Source organism: Leucopleurus acutus (assembly GCF_964270905.1).
Source record: "Leucopleurus acutus genome assembly, chromosome: 15".
Classification (NCBI taxonomy): domain Eukaryota; kingdom Metazoa; phylum Chordata; class Mammalia; order Artiodactyla; family Delphinidae; genus Leucopleurus; species Leucopleurus acutus.
Window position 1 is genome coordinate 30,865,053 of NC_139157.1, and position 24,118 is coordinate 30,889,170.

Here is a 24,118-nt window from a genome sequence, read left to right on the forward strand (position 1 = left end):
TTTGCATATGAATATCACAAGGACACAGAATGGTGTATGATTTTGGCAAATTACCTCTGGCTCTTCTCTCCTCCTCTCTCCGGGCAAAACCACGGGAGGCAAATTCTTGTGCAGTTTTGCCTGTGTCTTCGGTACTGTATCAAAACAGTCTAACCTTTATCTATAGTCTGTGTATTTCACTGTATTATGAAACAACCTCTTTCAACATGGTCTTTCTTTCACTCAAAGATATCCAAGCAACATGGATTAGAATTTTTAAGTATGAAGATAAAGTGGGTTGCGATGAGCCAATAATACTAGCGTTTAACTGAGTTTATAAATTGATGAATATGATTTGAAAAGCGATGGGCTCGACCTTGAATGAAGATGAAACAGAAAAGCAGGTACTTTGGGAAATCTTTAGTGAACAGAAAAAATAGCACTGGTCTTAAAACTTATGTGATCTGATAATCAATTACAAAATGATCCTTAGACTTCTTGTAGCCAAACTGACCTAGACACGGGTCTTAATAGTGAAAGAATAAAAATTATACTAGCATCTGGCCAATTGTTCGAACCAAGATAAGAACTACAGGAAACTTCCATTTGTCTAATTATGACATGGCCGCATTGACGGCCACACATCTCCCACCCCTAAGAAGGAGCATTTCTACTTAGCTGAAGGACAGAATCAAAGCAAGGGCATGTGGGTTGTTAACTACAATGAAGTTACTGGAGATAGGTTTTGATGGAAAGAGTACAAAGGGTGGAGTGTGACAAGTCTCATTTGAAATTGAAAATATAGAATTTAACTCATCACTGGTTCAATTTAGCACTGTAGATAGCGTAAAACAATGCTCCCAACTCTTTTCGATTAAAGTGCATCTTTTGGTTTAATAAAAATGTGCTTAATACTCACTCTTTCCAGAAATCATGGATTCTTATAGAATGGTCTAGAAACCTGCTTCAAAGCAAGGTTCAGTTAGATATTACCAGGTTTAATGAAGTAATCACTGATAAAAATGTACTTACTTCACTGCTGACTGGTCCATAAGAGTGACCTGAAGAATCTGGTTCTTCTAAATACAGAGTGTAAAAGTGTGGTCTAAATCAAACAGTATCAAAATGTAATATTTTACGAACACATTGTAAAACAGAATAGAAAGAATAATTCAACAACTGATAGTGAATAAAAGTTAATACAACACTGGGGTAACATTTCTAAAATTGCTGAGAAATGATTTACATGTTTAGAGTTCTTCAAAATGTGGCTGTAATAGGACACTAAAGAGTTCATTTGGATATAAAACATCATAGCCAATAGCAAAGTTTTCCTGTCATCTATTTAAAATATTCTGACGTTTTTATAAAACAAAGGAGTATTTTATGACAGAAATTAATCGTCTACATACCTTTCATCTTTAGGAAGCTGCAGCCACTTAAGAACAGCTAAAATTCTTTCTTCAAATGGTACTGAACTAATATGAAAGATAAACAAAATGAAAACAAATCTGTGACAACTGTTTGGGTTTAAGATATAAATGTGTGTCTCACTGAAAATTGCAGAGAGACTAAAACAATTCAAGGCATCAAATGTGTTCCAAGCAATTAAGAGTTTCATCTGAAAACTTAAAATTGTTTTCTCGACAAAGAAACGAACATTAAATTTTACACATATGGAAGTTGTAGCCAGGTTTAAAAGATTTGCTTCCTATACTCTACCTGAGGATCTTACTCCTGGACCTGAGAATAGCAATTGCTATGGCATGAATAACCCATGTGTCAATACACTCTTCAAAGAGGACCTCACGAAGAACTCACTCATTGATGACTCTTAGTAAAATTGGGAAGTGGACACCTAATGAGCAGACAGTTCTCCAGGCAACAATTTCTGGGCAGAATTAACGACACCTTCCTGTGGGCACAGGATTTTGCTTACACGTCTCCATCAGAGTGCTTGCCCAACCTCAAGTACACTTAGTTGTACCTTGAGAAGGTCTCTATCAGACCTTGAGAAGCCAGAGAACATATATCACTACTCTTCAAATCCCCCAGGCCTAGGACAGTGCCTGTCACATAGAATCTCAATAACCATCTATGGAATGAAACTAACGGCAAATAACAAGGTGCCCGTGTGTACCCTAAGGAATAAACAACAGCATAAGGTCATCATAGAAAATCATTATGCATTTCTTGTTTGGAATTTATGAACTTTTCCTTTCGTCCCTCAAATACATTATCGTATTGATTTTATGACATAAATTTCCCAAGTGAGAGACGAAACTATTTTGCTAGTCTCCCTAAAATGATCCAAAGAGAGTTTTCCAGAAAAGAAGTTTCTGTTTTTTTCGTGGTACCTCATGGATTTTGAATATCACAGGGAGGTTACTTCAATCACTTCTCACATTAAATGGAACATTTAACAAAGTAATTTGAAAATGCAAATCCAGGGGTACCATTAATATCTTCTTTTAAATAATATTTCCAGATACCAGAGAGTCACTCCTACCTGTGTCCCTTTAATACTTTCACCTCCTTCTCCTCGTTCTTTCTCCCTAGAGTGAAAATGTGCAGGACCTCTACTTTCACCAGGACTTATCTTATTCCTGCCCAAAGATCTGAATGCAAACTCTAACATGTTACCAGTGCTTTCTAGAAAACCTCCAGGAAAAAACTCGTCATAGTTTTACTGTCTATCTATCATCCATCTAAAACTCTTTGAGACAGAGTTCTTATTCTGACAGGTCTCATTTTTCAAACAACATATCATTCAAATGCGAGAACTCAGGCTATGATAAGAAAATAAAAAATTCTATGTTATAGGTCCTAGAAAAAGTACAGCTATACATACCCATTATACACCTTATAGATGTCTGGGAAAATTCCATTAATTTTCACATCTGATCCTGGCCAAAAAAATGTGCCCGTCTTCAGGCCTTGATATTTAGCTGTAAGCCAAATCTGGGGAAGCCAGTGAAGGAAAGTTAGGAAATTATGCAAGCATTCATTTCTTAGGAAAACATCTGTTCACGCAACCCCAATGCTTTCCTCCCAAATGCTAGAGTGTTTTTGACGTTAATAAGCTCCAGCAGTTAGACTACAAAATAACAATGTAATATGACTGTGAACAGCAGCAAAGAGAAATTAAATAATCAGAAATTAACCTAAAAAATATGAACAGTTGATAACTCCTGCAACTTTTATAGTCATACTTCTACTTAATAGGTTCCTTCTTTTTTTTTTTTTTTTTTTTTTTGGTACGCGGGCCGCTCACTGCTGTGGCCCCTCCCGTTGCGGAGCACAGGCTCCGGACGCGCAGGCTCAGCGGCCACGGCTCACGGGCCCAGCCGCTCCGCGGCACGCGGGATCTTCCCGGACCGGGGCACGAACCCGTGTCCCCTGCATCAGCAGGCGGACTCTCAACCACTGCGCCACCAGGGAAGCCCCCTTTTTTTTTTTTAGCATCTTTATTGGGGTATAATTGCTTTACAATGGTGTGTGAGTTTCTGCTTTATAACAAAGTGAATCAGTTAAACATATACATATGTTCCCATATCTCTTCCCTCTTGCATTTCCCTCCCTCCCACCCTCCCTAGTCCACCCCTCCAGGTGGTCACAAAGCACCGAGCTGATATCCCTGTGCTATGCGGCTGCTTCCCACTAGAATAGGTTCCTTCTTAAAAGAAGAAAAATTCATGAAAGGAAAAAGAAAAGAAAAATTTACAAATATACATATCTTTAACTTATTGACATTTTCGCTTATGTAACTAACATTTATTAAGCACTTATTATTGCCAATTACAGTTCTAAATAGTATTCTAGATTATTAATTCAACTAATCAATGAATTAATTCAACTAATAGCATCCTAGATTATCAATTCAACTAATCATCACAATAACTCTATGAGGTAGTTAACGGTATTTACAGTATTATTTACAGTACAGATATGAGAAAATTGAGGCACAGGAAGAATAATTTACCCACAGTCACACAGCTTTAAATGTCAGAGCTAAAATCTGAATTTATAACTTGCAAATGCTCTTCTCCTTCCAAGAGGAATAGCAACACTATCCAAATAGACCTTATAGAATTGTCATGGCAATTTATAAAAACTCAAAAGGAGAGCACATCTAAATCACAATCAGAGAGAATCTTCTAAGTTAGCAAATGCAAACAAAGTCAAAGTTTACACCTGTAGAAACAGTTAGCTTTGTGTAGATCAAAATATTACCCCCAGACTACTGCTCTTCGCTACTAGGACAAAAAGGTAAGATCAAGCAGAAAAGAGAACTGGCTCAGCATAACCCAAACCCCACTCTGGAATAAACTACATAATGATACAAGCTATATTTAGAGTTACCTGAATTCATCTCTGTTTGCATAAGGATGGCAAAAAACATAGTAAATGAAATGAGTTATTAAAAGCTCCAGGGAATCTGGGATTTTACTCTGATAGAAACAGATGAGAATAATAAAAATCATTTTAATAGATAAAACAAACAACTCACTGGTTCTCCTTTGTACCACTCAGGATTAAATTTCTCTTTACTTTTAAGTGCAAAGTAAGCATTCCTTTGGGGATCATACATTTTATTGTCAATGAGGCCATGGGATTCTGGATAAAGTCCCTAAAAAATATAAAATAGAAGTTTTATGCAAGTTTTAAGATTTTAAAGTTACAGAACAAAATCATCAAAGAGAAATAGACAACTTTAGCTACACAGAACTTAATCCAGCTTAAGGAGAGAAGAACAAAACAATGGGTATTGTTAAAACACAACCAACCACTCGAGATTTTATGGAGTATTTGTGTTTTAATTTATGTAATAGGAGAAAATAAATTAGGAATGGTATGGATGAAGCTCTATATAAAGAAGCAGCCTAATTTTGAAAAACGTACTGTGTTGTCCTTTTGCATTGCTCAGTGAAACATTTCTTCAGAACAAACTCCTTTTTGGTTGGGTCCAAGAATAGCTTGTACCAACACAAGCTAAAGTATTAATTCTCTGGCTTCAACCCTAAGGCCTAATGAATTCTACTTTTTTTTTCTGGATTCAAATTAAATCTCCAAACTTTGAGTGAAACAAAAATAGAGCTGTAATCCTACCTAAAGTCAGGCAAAGTGGCTTGCTTAGAACTCATACATCAAGATGACTGGAAAGACAGCTGAGAACATGTGAGTGCAGACAGTCTGGGGCTCAAATAAAGTAAGATAAAAACTAATCAGAAAAAACAGGACCCAAGAATCAGAGACTCTTAAATTGAAAGGGAACCAAGAAATCATTTCTTGGAGTCTTTAGTCACCTCTTTTCACAGATGGGAAATGGAGACCCAGAAAGTAAAGTGACCTGCCCAAGGCCACAACTAGTTAGTAGACAAGCTAAGACCAGATCCTAGGTTTCCTTGCTTAACTACACAATGAAAAAGAAGTTATTTTTTTCCGATCTGAAATCTACTTATTCTCTTGAAAAATATTACATTTACATCTCACTTCTGTGAACATATAACAGTTGAAATGCAGAGCTTACTGTGACAATGCTGTAGTGATTGGGGAAAGTTTTTGTTGGATATACTGGTCTCAGGTTTTTAGCATATGTTCCACAGGTTTCTACAAGGGAAAAAAATTAAATATTGTTATTAAATACAACTAACAATCTGCTTCCCTCATTTAGCTTTGGTACCACAGACTTCTAAATAGTACTAAAAAGTGAACCTAGAAGGGATTTACAACCATATAAAAATTCAGGGTGAATTACAGAGCAACATTTTGGATTCGAATTCAATGTTAAGAATTAGTTTTTCTGGGCTTCCCTGGTGGCGCAGTGGTTGAGAGTCCGCCTGACGATGCAGGGGACACGGGTTCATGCCCCGATCTGGGAAGATCCTACATGCCACGGAGTGGCTGGGCCCGTGAGCCATGGTCGCTGAGCCTGCGCGTCCGGAGCCTGTGCTCCGCAACGGGAGAGGCCCGCATACAACAACAACAAAAAAAAAGAATTAGTTTTTCTCTTACTTAGAAAATCATTAAACAAAATAGTTAAGCCAATGAAATAATTATCCCATACTTATCAATAACATTAAGTTCCAGATGGACCATAATGATTCTTGCTAGATCTTTGTCTGCTACTACTTGGTGGTAACATACTAAATTATAGGAAGTAGTTATATTTTAACAACAAAAAACTGCACTAGTAGCTAAATCTGCAAAATTAGAACAAGAATGAAGCAGTAGCTGGGATGACAGTGTCCCACCCCAAAAATCCAATCTAGCTAACTCTAGACAAGTTCAACACTGCTCTAAAGATGAAAAGCATCTTCTGGCTTCAAGTACAAGAAAGGACAGAAGTCAAACTGTTGCTGATTTAGCCCTAGTGTCACATTCGTCTTCTGCCTCTACCACTGAAGAGGGAATACATGATTCTAGCATATCAATACCCCATTGCCTGAAAATATTCCTCAGATTGGCATGTGTCTATCTATCTCACTGCCTTCCAAATAGTTCAGAATTACAAGCTACATTCCCCAACTACCCAAAGAGAGGACTTAGTCTAACTGTGTATTGATTTCCTTTCAACTTCATGTATAGGTACCTACAGCTCCTTAATTCTGAACTCAGGTTCTGAACTCATATTTGGTGCTATGGAAACAAACTTTCCTCCTGATGATAACAAAGGGCCATATTCAAACCTCAAAGCTCATGAGCCTGGCTGGTAAGAACAGAGCCTTCCTTGCCCATGCAAGCTCTCTGCTAAAGACTTTTTTATGTCAAATGATTATTTATAAAAACTATTTTCTTCCCAGGAGAAATTAGAAACTGAAGTTTTCAAAAGTTCTCCGAATATTATTTTGGTTTGTCACAAAAGAAGTACAATAAACGTACCTATGTATTTACTGAGAGTGACTTTGATGTTTAAACCAACCTCATATACTCAAGTCTAGTAAATAATGTTTCAGAACTCCAGAAGAACACCAAAACAGTGTATTTACTTACTTCTAGTTCAGTCCGGCATTACACTGTGGCTACTTAAATACTGATCACTGATAAGCAATGTTCTACAGTTTTTATACCCATATTTAATTTTTTCTTTTTTCAGTAACCATGATGATACAAGTGATGCTCATATTACTGGTGGTTAATGTGATTTAAAACTTTGGCATTAATACTAAGAAAAGACAATTTTACTATTGCATTAGTAACTTATACAATAATCATTCAATTAAGGCTTTATTGAGATAAAGAAGTTGGAAGGATGCTACATGATACTATAAGATAAATAACAAATATTCTATATCTACCCTACTAGAAACATAACAGAAATATCTTCAGTTTTTGAAATGCTATTTTAAGATGTAATACATATTAGATAAATATATAAATAATTTGTCCATAAAAGGAATCCAAGTCTAAAAAAAAAAGTGTATCTTATCTCATCCTTATATCTACATCTATCACCAAGGCATAAAAATCCTAAAATAACTACTATTATCTCAGAATTATTTAAAAGGCAGTTTCAGAACAATTACAATATTAAGCACTAGTTCCTTATCATTAGGTTTAACTCTTTTTCAATAGAGGAGTTTAGTAAAACAGATTCTGCCAGTATTTTTCGAAAAAAAGACTCTTTCCTTAGTCTATCTCACTGAAACTGTGGCACTCCAATAGTAAACTCTGAAGTTACTCACTCAGCTTGCTAATAACAGGAAGAAGTCCACCCCAAGTGTGTAAATATTCTGCCCTGAAACCATCCAAAGAAAATAAGAGGGTAGGAGGCATTTCAAACCTGGATAATGAGAAAGAAAGAAAAAAAATTGTTTAAAGAAGAAGAAAGAAGACACAGATCCAGTGAAGATTTTCCACTGAGGTTGGTATGTAATCTTAGGTAAACTAACCATACAGAATTTCCCAACTTGCAAGAGAATAAATGTTAACAAATAGCATGTTCTAAATTATGTTTCTTGTTTCCACTATTTTTTTTCTGTAAAAGCATTTTCTGATATTGTCTCTACTTGAAACTAGTAGATAGTATCTCATATCACATAAATTATATACAATATTTAGCTTTTAAGTTTACCATATTTAGAAGATATTAATATTTAAGAGAAGTTGGTGAGGTATTTACTACATTTAAATATATAAACAACAAAGAAATGATCCAAAGCTAGAAATGAACAAACAATGAAGGTACACACACACACACACACACACACACACACACACACACACACACACAGATTTACATGTGTGGTATGGAAATCCAAAGAGGGAAGCAAAAAAAAAATGTATAATGATATTCCCAACAAAAGAGAATAACTATGGACAACCATTCCATGGCTACACCAAAACAGGCATGGTTCAGAAATTTTGCAGCTTCTAATGACATCTGATAGATAGACAGTAGGAAAGTCGTATATCATTGGATAACCATGAAAAAACTTTCTACTGAAAGTTTATTCAGTAATTTAAAAATCTGAGCACAAAGATTTACCTTACCTTGCCTTTTCCAACTCTACTGCCTCCCCAGCTTACTCTCATACCCAAACACAAATGGAAAAAGGAGGAAATTTGTGTATAATTTCCACTAACTAGTATTTGTACCAGAGTTCTGTTGGGAGACTCTGCAGAATCAGCTGCATATAGTCTCAATGGTCCATGTCTGTATAAAATTATTTCTATTCAATCAACAGAAAACATAAAAACAGTTTGCTGGGCCTCCAGGTAAATATACGGGTATAATAATTTCCCGTATAATAAAATGTGTCCTAAATTATGGTCTTCTTGTAAAGAAAGAAGGACTTATATTTTCCACTAACAGAGTCAACATTACAATTGGAAAATAATAGTCAATGTTTAGAAGGAAAAGGAAGATTCAAAATTCAAAATAAGTGTAAAATTTCCAATATACCTTGGACTTAACAGACATCTTAGGATATATGAGAAGTCCTCTTTGAAAAAAGTCTCTTCTGTTGGAATTTTTTGGGTTTAGTTTTTGCTGCTATCACTGTTGTTTTAAACAGAAAAGAACTCTTCCATCCAACAGAAAACAAAAATACATATTTAAAAAACAAAAATAAATTATATACATAAGTAAGCTAAAATACAGCTTTAAAATGCTTAACAGTCTGGAAAAATCATTATTTTAAAGACATAAAAATATATTTCTGAAGATTAATAATTCAAATTATATGAATTTGAATTCATATATCTTTGTTCAAGTGGAGCAAAGATGATTATGTTTAATACTGTCACCAAGTGTCCACCTTCTGAATTCCACACAAATTTTTTTTGATGACCTTGTAAACATAAGGTATTACAAAAATACTCTAAATACAAAAATAACAAGTACAAATTATAAAAATTATGTAACATCTTCTCACAGACATGTTATCCCAAAAATATATAAATGAACCAAAACACACAAAAAAAATAAGAAGAAGCTGTAATTTGCTGTAAGTTCAACTTGAAAAACTTCAAATGAATGTAAAGATCCTTCCTTCCTAAGAAGGAAAACACAAATACTTTCACCCAACACTCATGAATACTAAATATTTATGACCTCTCTTTCTTCCACTAGCTTCCACAGTGGGGAGTCATGCCATAATCATCTCTATACCACCAGTGCCAAAAGAAGGCTTAACTAAAAATAATATTTACTGAACCAATGAATAATTATTATTTTTATTTGGAAAGAGAAAAAAATGGTACTCCTAAAAAAAATTAGTATCTCAGAAGATAATCTTACCCTGCTGGACACTGTGGACCATTAATGCTCTCACATGTTTCTTCTGCCCAACTTTTCTCACCTAAAACATTTTCAGGAAGTACAATGAGTTAAACACACTCAATAGAAACAATGATTGTGATGCCTGTGAGACACATTAGGACAGATTCCAAAAACAAAATATGTTAACAGATACATAGATAATATGGGATGTGATTCTAGGGAAACAAAACAAATAAAGGGAGTTATTCTGTTTCAAAATAAAAGTTAGCTGATATCAGGAATTAAAAAATGAATGTATAATTGCAAGACTAAAACATACTACTGTATTTGGGAGAACTTGAAGGCACCTTTTCCATTTTCAAATTGTTAACACTTTCAGCCAAAATTTACAACCCTCCTTCTATCCACCCAACAAAATCTTCTGGTATTAAGTCCTTGATGTCTTAGTTCCTCTCATACAGAGCCAGGTTCTGTCAAAGAATTTCAAGGAACCCTGTAACACCTAGACAAGACATCATCATAACATCAGTTTACACAGAATCTTATGCCCTAACTTCACGTCCACTCTCTCAATGCACAGCAGACATCGTCCTCACTTACTGTAAAGGAACCTGTTATATAGTCAGCCAGGACCGCAAAAGTGATCTTTCCACAAGTACAGCGTTAAATATGCAGCTAATATCAAAATAACATGAGGGGGTTGTAGCAGAAGAGTGAGTGACTACAGATAAAACAACACTGGCCATGTTAGATAATGGTAATTATTAAGCTGGGTGATGCAAGCTTCATCACATATTCTCTCTATTCAGGTATATATGTTTGAAATTTTCCTTAATACAATGTTTTTTAAATATTTTTTCAGCTAATATGGTGCATCAATAACTATGACTTCTAATGTAAAAAATACATCTGTGCTAAACCCCGCTAGGACCTAGGAAGATGTAAGCCTGCCCCTAAACCCGGCGAGGGCATGACCTCCTGACCTCGGCACACGGAGCCATGGTTGATGCAGCAGTCGCCCTTGTCCTTGCAGTCATCCGAACAGGAGCAGAGGCTTCGGGACAACCTTTTCTCACCACACCTGAATTTGCTGCAAGTCCATATCCGTTCTAGAAACAAATATCAACATAATACATTTCATGGTCCAAATTCAACATGTCCAAAGTGAATACAGAAATGTCTCTGGAACATGATCCATGAAGAGACAATGGACCATTTTCTAACCCTTAGTCAGTCACAGAACCTGCCACCACAGTGGTCAATCTGAACTGAGAGAAAATATTCAGGTAGTAATTATTATTCCCTAAAAAGCCAGAATCTCATCATTTTAAAATGTAAACAAACATAATTCTTATTACACAACTCCCATGTCCATCTTGGCTTCTTCCACCAGTCACTGTCAGAGTTCTCAAAATTTAATCTAAACCTGGCTCGCTCTCATTTAAATGTTATTCCATGTCATACGTAGAGAAGACCAAATCAAACAGAAAATTTCCATAGTCTGATGGTTTTACTTTGAAGTTTAAGTGGACATCTTAAGAACTCTTGCTTTAATAAGCCCATAGAAATATTCATACATTTTAAGCAGCCTTTTTGAACTTAGGTGAAATGCAAATTAGACTACATAGGCTGTCAGCATACATTAAAAACAGGCAGTTTTGCTATCCATAAAACTTTTAACAAGGCAAAATATGTAAATTTTTTTCTCTCAGAAAATATAAAGGCCAAATTTTTAAAAATCTCAAATGGGTTAGGTAAATCACATACCTAAAAGATGCAGAACTTTTCTTTGCTCTTTTACCAAGGCCCATGACTCCATCTTTTCCCCTGCATATTTTTACCTGGTTCTATACACGTCTCCTGGTAATCTAGACAGCAGTTTCCAAGGTCAACGCAGGCGACATCACAGCGACAGTTCCCAAATGTTCTCTCAAAACAGCGACCTTTGCAACTTTTAACTGAAAATATTGAAGGAGTTAGGTGTTTCTAATCATTATATAATTACAAAGCAAACATCAATTAATACACCTAAGTTAGTTATAGTCAGGTTCAAATATCGTTTTAGAAAACACAGATGGGGTGGGCAATAAAGTTAACCAAGAATCTTTTCACAAATACATGTAGAAAGTGACACAAACAGAAGGCAGTAACCTTACAGAGTTTGCAAGTTTATCTCTTGCCATAGGAAAAAAAGATGATTTTTTTCTTTTATATGTTATAAACCCTACTGGGGGTAATAAAACTTAAATACTTTTGAATAATAAAGAAAAGAAAAATAAGAAGAGCTTGTTCTGAGGATTTTATGCAGAGTTCTCTAAAAAGTGATAATCTATGAATATTTCAGAAAGACAGAGAATACCTGACTTACATCACTCTCAGTCTGGTGTAAAGGAGAAGTAATGTGTTTGTACAGAACATGTTCTGCGGGACCCATCTCCCACCATCACCTAAAACATCCATTGCACCTTCAGATCCAGCCTGCTCCCTTTGAGAAACTTTCCCAAACTCCCAGTCTAGGTCCTTTTTCCTTTTCTTAAGTTTGTATAAAACCTTACCCTTCATCTCAGTCACTTACTTCCATTTGTAACTAGATCATTTGGTTAATATCCCAGTCTCACCCTAGAGCACAAACTTCTTAAGAACAAAGACCACATCTGGAAGTTACCCAGTACACTGTATCCCTGGTGCCTAGCAAGAGCCTTGACTATAGCTGGTACTAATAAGTTTTTGTTAAATGGATAAATGGCAGATATGGAAGGAAAATACTTTTCATTAAAAACAATTTTACATTGTAACTCTTTACTAGTTACCTAGAATAAGCTAGGTTTTTATTGGATTACTAAAAAATCAGGGTGGTAAGAAAAAAAATCCACTTATAAAATAATGGAAGTCCAAAAGAAAAAAATGAATAATCCTAGCTCTTGACTGCAATGGTCTCGTGACCCAAGAAGTCACTGCCACAGAGTTTAACTCTCATTTAACACCGGGAAACTAGGCAATTTTAAGGACAGGAAATGACAATAATAATTTCTAGGGTCAAAAATATTAACTTTCCTGACCCAAGGGGAAAAAGCTATTATAATAATAGCTATTACTTGGAGCTCACTAATATGTTCCTAGTCATTTAAAAAATAATATGCATTCCATGTTGAGGTTAGGTTAAAATTACTGTTTTCAATCATTCAGTTTTATTTTTACATGCCAAACTGAACTCAAGGGGAATTACTTTGTGTCTAAAGCCTACACAGGTGAACACTAAAGTCTATAGCTTTTTAATTTTATTAAACATTGACAGTTTGCTCTGAATAGTTGCTGACTAAATATATAAAATTACAATTCATTCATTTCAACAATAAATGACAGCTTAACAATCACTAAAATTTTTTAAATGACTAATATTACAGTTACAGAATAGTTGAACAGAAGGATTTGTTCAATTTTCAAAACCAAATTCCCTAGGAAGACCATCAGTGATTTTAACGGGGAAAAAATAAAAACTACCTCAGAGCCAAAATAATGACTGCTACAGTGTACTGTGATTCATAGTTTTATTATTCGTAGTAATCTTGTCAGTGTTGGCTAGATTTCTGCACTCAATAAAAATATATATATATATATATATATATATATATATTAGCTTAAAAATATCACTGTTGCTTTGAAATGTCTGCAATTTTAAAAGACTTAAAAGCATGTAAGGATAAGTTTCTGGTTGCCCAGGGATGCTAACTGGTTACCTAGTAACCTCCAGGGCTAACTCCTTAGGGAGAAAAAGTGTTTGGGAGTCAGTCACTGGAGGAAGTCAGGGAGACAGGCTCCAGGAGCACAGCACTAGAACCTGTCAGCCAGCTGCTTGTTTGTGTCTTTGTTCTTTATTTTTTGCTGTTTTGAGGTTTTTCTGTTTGTTTGATTGGTTGTTGGTTTTTTTGGTCATAGCCCCTCTTCATCATTATGGGATGAAGTTCTGCAAGTAAATAAAATAGTATATGGCTAAAATAATAAAAGAGCTTCAAGAAAAAGGCTCAAACCAGCATCAAATTTGCACTATCTATGGAGTACTCAAGGGATTAGGACATAACGCTTATCTCAATCATATTCTGAAAAAGGCTGACTAGTTCCCCTACACCCACCCACACACACACACACACACACACACACACACACACAAATTACTGTACTAATTACCTTCTTTGGCACAGCTTGGTTTCAACCCAAATATACAACCAAGGATTGTCGTTAACACACAGACTGACAATACCTGTGGAGGGAAAAAAAAAAAAGATGTAGTTTCTAAGCCCTTTTATTTCTTCAAATGTTTTATTTCTTTAAATACTTCTAAACTTGTTGGTGCTGCTCCGTTTCCTGATCTGGTGCTGGTCACATGATGTGTGTACCTTGGAAAAATTCAAACCACATTTTTGCTTCAGGTACTTTTCTGTATGTACGTCATACTTCAACAAAGTTTACTTAAATATTAGCAAACAAATCTATGCCTTCCTAGGTTAATGTTGCCAGAAATTTCCCAGTTGATGTAAATGAATCCAGTCCAAAAACTTATAATAATTAAGGTAGGGAGAAAAGAAAACCTAACAATTTTCTACTTGTTAATCCATAAAAGGCAATATGAGAATATCAGATGCCTCTTTTAACAGTTTAATTACACAAACCTAAACACTATTCTCATATTCACTGTGACAGCTTGTGGGAATGAGCAACAGACAGGGCTGGACGACTACATCCCGGACCCAAATGTTACCACAAACTGGTTGTGTAGAGATTTGGAGCAGGTCACTTTAACATTCCAGACATCAGTTGACTCACTTATAAAATTAAAGGGCTGGACTCCTTGGATCCCTAAAAATCTTTCCAGCTCTAACATTTTGCAACTTTCTCATTCTCCACTATTCTGGACTTTGACATTTGACTTTAACTAGATCATTTGGTGAATATGGTGTAAGCGATTACACCTTATAACTCCCAAGAACAGTGACAAAAGTTTATTTATGAGTTAGAAGAAAAAAAAGCAGAATAATCTACAAAATAGTCCTCAATATTTTTCAGTGGAATGGAGTTCCCTTGGCGGCTCTCTGGAATGTCACATTTCAGGACAATTCAATAAAATATTCATTGAGCACCAACTATGTGTAAAGACTATATTATGCATTGAAGGAAAGAATGAGAGATCCCCCAGGAAGCTTCTACTTTTCGGGAAAAGGCAAAAGCAACAGCACAAATGGTTCATATTTGGTAGACTCTAGTTGCAGAGTTCTATAGCTGTTTAAAGAAGAAAGGCTGGGGTGGCCGGTGAGAAAGAGATCAGAAAAGACTTCACAGAGGAAGCCTCTGGGCTGGACTCTGAAGAGGGGAAATGATGGCATGATATTGCCAGGCAGAGCTGATGGAAGGGAAGAGAGGGCAGAGCAGAGAAAAGCCAGTATAAGGAAAGGCTTGCAGGAAGGAAGGCATACGGGAGGTGGCAGATGAATGATGAGCAGCCTACTTTGGCTGGAACCCAGAATATGACAAAGGGGAATGGACACAGTATGGAAAGGTGGCGTGGCATTTCCCCAAAGCCAAGATGAAGAGATACTAAAGACAGGAGGGATGGGTGAATGGCACAGCGCGGGTGGTGGGTAGAGGCGTTTTTATGTTTTCTGAACTCACTCCCTCCAATAAAACATACTGAGTATTGACTATATGCTGATCTGTAGTTTAGGTACTGGGTACTCAGTAATAAAAGAGACATGACCTCTGTCTTCAGCATGCCTACTGTCAAGGGACTGCAGAACTAAAGAGGAATTGAATGGCAAATAAACTGAGGAAGCAGGTCTAACTCATTTCAAAAGAAAACGAAGGTAAAGGAAAAAAGAGTGAAAGTACAGGGGGTCTAAAATACAACAGGGTCTAGGTCAGGTTCTTTTTTTAGGAAATGAAAAACCTAAATGTATATATGTCCATTAAAATAAAGAGGCATCAGAAGAAGAGCTTGAACAAATAAGTAAAGAATGGCAAATAGAACAATGTCGTAAGAGTACTAATGGATTCTCCTAAGCCTTTAATGGTGGTGTAAACTAACACAAACTTATGGAAGAGTAATTCTAAAGAATCTATCAAAAACAATAAAAACTCTCTTACTGTCAATTATAAATATATAGGGAAATGAAAAAATAGTAAAACTAATCTGTATTTAGTATCCTGTAATTTAAACCATGAAAAATTAAAGTTTTATTTCTTTGTAATAAACCTATCAAGAATAGTTTGAACAGTGTTTTATCCACTTCTCACAATACAGAGTGAGAATCTTTTATATGCCTTGGCAAATTGTCACATTCCTTTCTAAGTTTAGATAAGTTTCCAACGTTTTAACCTTTGTACTTTTAATATCATGAAATATCTCCAAAAATTCCATTAATAAGAATCTTTGTATCACTGTCGCTTCCTCTGGGACATCTTCATCCTTTCCATCACAACCATGTTTCTCATGTCAATAAATTCGCTGTCACTAAGTTCCTTTGGCTACGTATGTAGAGTCTGTTGAACAGCGGCAGTGTTAGCCTACCCACAGTCAGCTATCTCTTCCATAACCCCATCTACATTTGATCTGAATTTCATTTCCAGCATTATCACTTTTCTTTTTTTTCTTTTCTTTTCTTTTCTTTTTTTGTGGTGTGTGGGCCTCTCTGTTGTGGCCTCTACCGTTGCGGAGCACAGGCTCCGGACGCGCAGGCTCAGCGGCCATGGCTCACGGGCCCAGCCGCTCCGCGGCATGTGGGATCTTCCCGGACCGAGGCACGAACCCGTGTCCCCCGCATCGGCAGGCAGACTCTCAACCACTGCGCCACCAGGGAAGCCCATCACTTTTCTTTTTTTAACTGCACTTTATCAGCCAATTCCCTCTTTCAATTACTCATTTCTATAAAATGTGATGTAGGTCTACCACTGGCAGATAAAAAAGCAACACGAGTGCTTGTTTTTCTGTCTGTGCTGAACTGACCAACAGATGCATAGTAACCAATCACTGACACACTTTACAAGAAGTGACATTGGTCACTGACCATGATATGCATCTGCTATTTGCATAGTGTTTTGTGGACTGAAAAAGCTAGTAGCAAAGATTGTACTTTGCAATTACTCATGGTCAATAAATCTTAGTTACTGAAATTTGAACCATGTTGTTGGGAGACTGGTGTTATTTAATTAAACTGTGGGAACTGAAATTGTACATGTCAGAGAACCATGCAAAGCTAGCACTGCCTGTACTCTCATAAGTGGGCAGTAATATAGTATATAACATAATAATATATATATCCAAGGATGTTTAATTCAGGATGTTTGGATGTTTGTATTTGAAAAAAAAAAACCAGAAACAACCTAAGTTCATTATAAGAAACTGGTTTAAACAGTCAGGTTAATCATACAATAAAATACTCTCAGGGGATTAGCCTCAGAGATAGGTGAGTGAGAAGAAGGCTTAAAGATACAAAAACCAAAAAAAGCTGAGGGGTAGCCACAGGAAGTTGGAAGCAGCCCTTCAATCCTTCTCTGTAAGTAAGAAGCATCTGTGGGGAGTGAGGAAGCCAAGGTGGGGCTCTGAAGTGATGAAGGGGGCTTAGGAGACCCCACGTGAAGGATGGCAGCAAATCAGTAGGGACAACAGAGATGGAGTCAATAATGGAAGAGTGAACAGACCCTCCAGCTCTGGGGGCCCAGCTTAACTGAGATCATGAATTGTTTGTAATAAGACCCAGAGGCCTGGAATTCCAGGAGTGGGAGTGGGGGAGTGGGGTAAAAAGATAACATGGCATGGGGAGATAGGAAGGGAGGGGGAACAGAAAAGGGAACAAGAGAGTCAAGGTGTGACTGCAACAGCTGAACAGGGAGGGTTAGGACCACGTGAAAATGGGTATTTGGATGGAGAACTGTGAGAAGTGAAGGATCGAGCGAATGAAGGAGTGGGAATGAGGGAGGGAGTGAGGAAGGAAGAAGAACAGAAGTTATGGACTCTGAAGAGAATTTCAGAGTCTGAGTTCTCAGAAGTGGGACGGTTTGGAGTGGAGGTGAACCCAAAAGTAGAAACCTGAAATTGGCATAAGGTACTTGCTGGAAGTAAGAAGACGAAAAAGTTCTACTACTTTTACTAGTAATCGGAGTTAACCTTTTGGCAATGAATGAAAATCATGATAAGAGAAGTTATTTATATTCTCAAATTTATTGACTTACAATACATATTCCCTCACTGCTGAAGAAATTCAGTCATGAAGATGTATTACCAATAACCTTACTGTTCTAACTAAATATAAAACAAAACTTGTGAACAGTTCTGCTACAAATAAGTCTCATCTTGAAAAAAACTATGAAAAGATATAGCGGTAAGCAAGCATTTCAATTGCAACCATGAGTTTAAAGCATACATGATGTATGAAAATCTTTGCCCTCTTGTTAGGCTACAGAAGAGGCACGCTGATTTTTTTAATCACCTCTTTGTTACTAAAAGATATTATTTAGATTTACCTTTTAGATAATGCATAGCATGAAACTGAAACTAAAGTATGACCACAGAAACAATCATTTCACCTCTGTAAAAGATGAAATTTAAATTACCTACTACTTTGTTACACAACAGCCAATCAGAATAGTTTTTAGTAGGAAATTTCTCTCCAACGATTATCAGAGCTGTGAAATCTAATTCAATTTGAATTTTCTTCTCAAAGTAGTTTAATCCAACAATGTCAAAATCCACCATCCTTTCATACCTCTATAACAATTTAGGTAGTTTTCAAGTTTTGATATTTTCTTAGAAGCTATAGACAAAATATTTTATCTTAGAAAACATGAAGCTTGGAAACATATAAGCAAAAGTAAAGTTGTTGGAATGTTTTGCCTCTATGTTAGAACAATATTTATTCGGAGTTTCCTGCTTGTTTAGTTAGAGTCCCTGAATCATTTCTTGGACATTTAGTGAACCAAAACAGATACAAAGAAATCACTCAATTTTTTTTCTCACAAATTCCCTCAAACACAGTGGCATTAACATAATGAGTATTATTCTTTCTTTACCAAGTATTCACACAAATGTGTCTACTGGCCTTTGCTAAAGGCCAGAGATGCAAATGAAAGCAATTCCTCCCCTGACAGAGAAAGCATGTGGACATTAAAATGAATGATTACAATGGAACTGGAAAAGAGCTACAGTTGAAATATGTAAAAAATGTTAACATGCTACCAGCACAGTGGAGAGAAGAAAAGGAGAGAATGGTTACAAAAGGCTTCACAAAGAGAAAGGGGGGAAAAAAGGAATTTCCCCTTCAATCAATAAACAAATGTTGAAGTGCCTGCAATATGCACTGGACTTCGATTCTGTGGAGAAGCACAAAATTAAAACAAAAAGAATTTGTGGTGAAATCCCTAATCTGAGTTGATAATCTACTCAGGGCAACAACTCTAGAATTTGTTGATGATAAAGACAAGAGACAGAGAGAAGTAACCTAAGAATTAAACTACATAGTGACAATGTGTCATCCATGCACCCATGCATAGGTACAGAAACTATTTTTTAACTGCACAGGCTAGCTGTGTTTTATCAACAAGATGCCACAAAGGCCCGCGGCAAAACCAGACTGAACCAGCTAGATTCAAGATGGCAGACAAAGTAGGCTAATGGTCACCATTTTCCTTGAGTTGATTTATCTCTGTGTTTCCATATCAACCCCTGAGAGCTGAAGGACACTTGCCCTGATTTATCTCTGTGTTTGTTTCAAAAGTACCTGGTGTTGGGCCGATGGTTTGCAGCTCTACTGGGAGAGATACACGCTTTGAGAGATACACAGTGGTCAACCGCTCAGAACCCGGCCCTGACTTGACCACAGGACCGCATCTGTGCAGATGAAATCTGGAGGAGTCCAAGAGTTACCTTTGCTTCATCACCATGCTAAGATCTTTGCCCAATGGGGGGATTGGTACTCTGCTCGCACAACTGGTGCCGTGTGCAACGGAGTGTGGAAGACCGCGCATGCCCGGGCTGCCCCTGGAAATCTCCACCCCTTTCCTAGTGCCCTGATGACCTGTCTGCCTCCTGACCCTTAAGATTCCCTCACTTCCCTCCCTTAGAGGAGACGGTACCTTTAGAGCATGAGCTCTCCTTCTCCATTCTCTGGCCATTGAATAAAAGCCTGTCTTGCTTGCACCAAACTCAGTTTCGTTATTGGCAGTGTGAACCTGAGCGCGGGAAAGAACTCCCTGATCCAGCCAGGGGGCCTCAGTTCAGCTAGCGCCCCAAGAGAGGGGCCTGGTGTCTAATTCAGTAACAAATCTATGCAATGGTGCTTTGTGCAAAGCCAGGGAAGTATAGAAAATAACACCAGTCTGGGAAAGAGAGAATAACAGTGATTAGAGTAGTAGCCATCACTTCTACAGAACAACAGCAACCATCCCTTCTGTAGTACTTCCTATGTGCTGGGCACTTTTCTAAGAGTTTTCTATCAAATCATTTAATCCTCACAATAACACTGTGACACAGATTATTGTATTTACCCAGTTTAAGGAAACTTAGCCGCAGAGAGGTTAGCAACTTGCCAAGGATCACAGAGTTGATAAGCGACATGGGCAAGATTAGGACTTAAGCAGTCAGAAGCAGTCAGATTGTAAAGGGAGTGGGGCAGGAGGGTGGACACGGGAGTGGCTGAAAGGTGGCTGGGGCCTTCGGGGCAGTCAGTGTGGAGCTGCTGCAGATTTAAACATGAAAGTGACACGACTGGATTTATAAATTCTAGAAAGATCCTTTGGTGACACTGTGAAAGGCTGTGCCGTAAGCCACTCACCTGCCTGTCTTCTCTCAGGAGATGCTCTGTCCTCCTCTGGGTCTTTCCAATTACTGCAGCCCTGACCATGCTCTGGGAGATTTGTTTATCTGTCTGTCTTTGACTGGACTGTGAGCTCCAGGGGGGGCGTGGATGTATTGAGTCATCTCTGTATTTTCTAGGTCTAGCAGAGTGCCTAGCGCATAGACATTCAAAATAACTGTTGGCCTGAAAAATCAGTAAACTGATTTAATTAAACAACTTGGGGGAAAACTATAAATCTCCCCCTTTTCTTCATCTGAGTTGACAAAGTCAATCAGTTTGTTAAGTGCCTTTATATAAAGGGTGCCTATAATAAATATAGGGGAAAAGCATTTTTTTAGGAAATGGACAACTGCTGGATTTGGTATTCAAATGTGACAGATGCCTCTCCAATCTGAAGATGAATTAGCTGACCACATTGCCTATCAGTCAGTCCGCTGACCTTTTACTCAAGCAGCATGCTTTCTGGAAACGACTCTGTGGGAACTCAGACCTATGCGTTGCTGGAGTCTTCGGGGAATTTCCTTTCCTAGAGGATAAGGATTAGATCCTAATGCAACGAGCCCAGTGCCAAGAAACCCCCACCGGCGGCTCAGCGGGATGTCACGCTCAAAGATAATGTCTTGTTTTTGAAGAACTTTGAAGTGTTACAAAGTGCAGTGTAGAAGTTAGAACAACTGCTTGAGTGTATTGAGAAGTTTTCTAAAGACAAGGTTCTAACTTTTGCTTGGCCTCTTATATACTCAGTATCGTTTTAGTTACATTTGACTTAACTGAAGATTCTCCCAAACGGCAGTGAAATTTTATGTGAAGCAATTTATATAACTGGTCAAATGAAAAGGGGGAAGGAGATACTACGCACTGGACAAGCACATCACTTAGAGGCAAACCTCACGCTCAACCTCTCAGTGAAACCTGAACACGCTGAAGAAGTTGACATCTACCTGGCAGAAAGGGGTTCTGTTTCAAAATGGTGAGGGTTCAAATCCCACCTCTGTTCATTCCTTTTTTTCAGCATTCAACAAACATTTCCTGAGAGGCTACCACGTGTTAAGAAGAGTCTCGTGGGCTTCCCTGGTGGCGCAGTGGTTGGGAGTCTGCCTGCCGATGCAGGGGACGTGGGTTCGTGCCCCGGTCCGGGAGGATCCCACATGCCATGGAGCGGCTGGGCCCGTGAGCCATGGCCGCTGGGCCTGTGCGTCCGGAGCCTGTGCTCCGCGACGGGAGAGGCCACAGCAGTGAGAGGCCCACGTACCAAAAAAAAAAAAAAAAAAAAAGAAGAGTCTCGTGCTGGGTATACACCAGGAAATGGAAACATTTCAGTGTTTTCATGGAGCTTACCTTCTTGTGACTTACAGACAACCACCAACTATGTGACTTAGAAATGTTTCGTATCCTTGCTAAACATTATTTTTTATCTATGAAGTGGTGATAATACACACCTCAAAAAATTGGCACAAGCCTTGGACATAATTTACAGAAAGTACCCAGATTGGTGACTGGGGCACTGAGGTACTCCATAAATGACAGTTCCTACTAGGAATATCCAACTCACTTAGAGCACTGAGACATTACAGATTCTTCCACAGGAACAATATAACCTTATCAATGTTTAATCAAACTTCAGGGCATTCTTTCTCATTTGCTGTTAAAAGAAATGCCATAAACTAGTATACTAATATTTCCCTTTTTCTTGGGGGGGTGGTTAATTCTGCAGTAATCTGTTTAACAGTGGTTGAAGACCATGCACTGGTAAAGAAAATATGTCAAAAAGGTGTAATAGAGAAGAAAAGCAAATTATTATTTTGCAGGGAATGGCTGTACTGGTAACTTTAGTTGTACCTATACAGCAGCTCTCCAACCCCTGCCACTGAAAAAGGGATCCATGTAAACACCAATTTGTGTACTAGAGATTACTACAGATTGACATCTGCACACTTAACAAAGATTAGCTGTGGATTGATCCAAGCACTGTGCATATAAAAATCTCTAGAAAAAGTCTGAAACAAACACCTTAAAGTATACATACTTCTCAAAAACTACACTTCCTACACTTCATCCTAAGGCAAAAAAATTATGTACAAATATTTAGATACAAATATATACATGCAGTACTATTTATAACAAAAATAGACATATGTACAATGTCTAATAATAGGAAAATGGCTAAAGAAAATATGGACTATGTATATGAGTATTATACAGCCATTAACAGTTATGATTTAGAAGAATATTTAATGACCTGGGGAAAGACACCGTTGAGTATGAACTGCAAACTATAAAACAGAATAGGCAATATGGTGCTAATTTTATGTTATACATAATACACAGTTTACAAATAGTCTTATCTCTGGCTGATGGGCTCACAGTGATTCTTGGTACTTACCTTTATTTTCCAGTTTCCACAATGAACCCATATACTTTTAGAATCAGTATACTGGAGAACCCAGGGGGCTAGCATGGATACTAGTGACCCAGAGTAAAGTTTACCTCATTCTGGCATTTTAGTGATCTTCAGCATAACAAGAAGTCCTCCCTGCCCACTTCCTCTAAGCAAACTCTAATCAACAAATTCTGCCTCCATTTAACCTACCTAATCCCTCATTCTTAAATATCAATGAATCACCATGATTCACCAGTCATTTGAGGTAAGCCTACAATATGAGATCAACAAAAAGAAAAGGTCTAAGATCAACACAAAGGAAAAACAGGAAGGAGAAGAGAGAAAAACATTTAAAACAAACCCATCTAAATAGTATTCTCAATAGGATTCAAGAAGTTACATACAAATCTTGAAATCAAAAGGCTCATACTACTAATATCAAGTAACCAGAATAATAAGTCAAAGGCTCATACTTATTCACATCACTATAAAATACCAGAACACTAACAATAAAAAGATCTTCAAGTGAAAGGCTATGCCAACTTCACTTCACAATAAGCAGTAAAGAAGTATAAGATCAGAGTTAGTTTTTCCTTGAAGGATAGAACTAACTGTGGAAGCTCTCTGGGCCTAGAAAGGTCTGTGCAAGAAGTTTATTGACTTCTGGTTCAATCTCTTCATTGAGTATAGAATTACTTAGATTCTCTCATTTCTCTTGACTCAGTTTTTCTTGGAATTTTTCACTTCATCTGCATTTCCAACTACATTGGCATAAAGTGATTTACAATAATCACTTGTTATTTTTTCAGTGTCTGTGGCACTGAACTTGTGTTCCTTTTTTTCATTCCTGATGTAATTTGTGCCTTCTCTCTTTTTCGGGGTAATCAGGCTCACCATGGGGGATCACACCTTTTCAAAGAATCTGCTTTCTACTTTGTCAGTCTCTTTTTTATTTTACTGATTTCTGGTCTTATCTTTATTTTTTTTCTTTCCTTCCATATCCCAGGTCTAATCTTCTGGGTTTTCTTTTATTAAGTTGTTGATATGGACGCTTAGGTTTTAGCTTTTTCAGACTTTATTCTCTTTTAATATTACTTTTATTCTAACTTTTAAACCCCTAAGACATTGTTGTTTTATAAGTACATTTAGGTTTACCCAAATATTTACAAGTCTATGCATTTTAATGCATTTTTT

At 37.2% G+C, this 24,118-nt stretch overlaps 1 protein-coding gene across 4 annotated transcripts in view; it reads right to left on the reverse strand.

Annotated features, from left to right (window-relative positions):
* ENPP1 (ectonucleotide pyrophosphatase/phosphodiesterase 1) overlaps positions 1–24,118 on the reverse strand; it is a gene marked incomplete at its 5' end in the record, with an annotated part of 70,891 nt that overhangs the window by 23,517 nt on the left and 23,256 nt on the right. For 2 of the 4 annotated variants that reach the window (XM_082855896.1, XM_082855895.1), the window contains 10 exons: positions 1,012–1,084; positions 1,392–1,457; positions 2,831–2,940; positions 4,490–4,609; positions 5,510–5,589; positions 7,665–7,762; positions 9,722–9,782; positions 10,687–10,812; positions 11,545–11,661; positions 13,889–13,961. In XM_082855896.1, the coding sequence (XP_082712022.1) occupies positions 1,012–1,084; positions 1,392–1,457; positions 2,831–2,940; positions 4,490–4,609; positions 5,510–5,589; positions 7,665–7,762; positions 9,722–9,782; positions 10,687–10,812; positions 11,545–11,661; positions 13,889–13,961 (924 nt within the window). Of the gene's footprint in view, positions 1–1,011; positions 1,085–1,391; positions 1,458–2,830; positions 2,941–4,489; positions 4,610–5,509; positions 5,590–7,664; positions 7,763–9,721; positions 9,783–10,686; positions 10,813–11,470; positions 11,662–13,888; positions 13,962–24,118 lie in introns of those variants that run through there. The other 2 variants (XM_082855897.1, XM_082855898.1) reach the window with 2 other exon arrangements.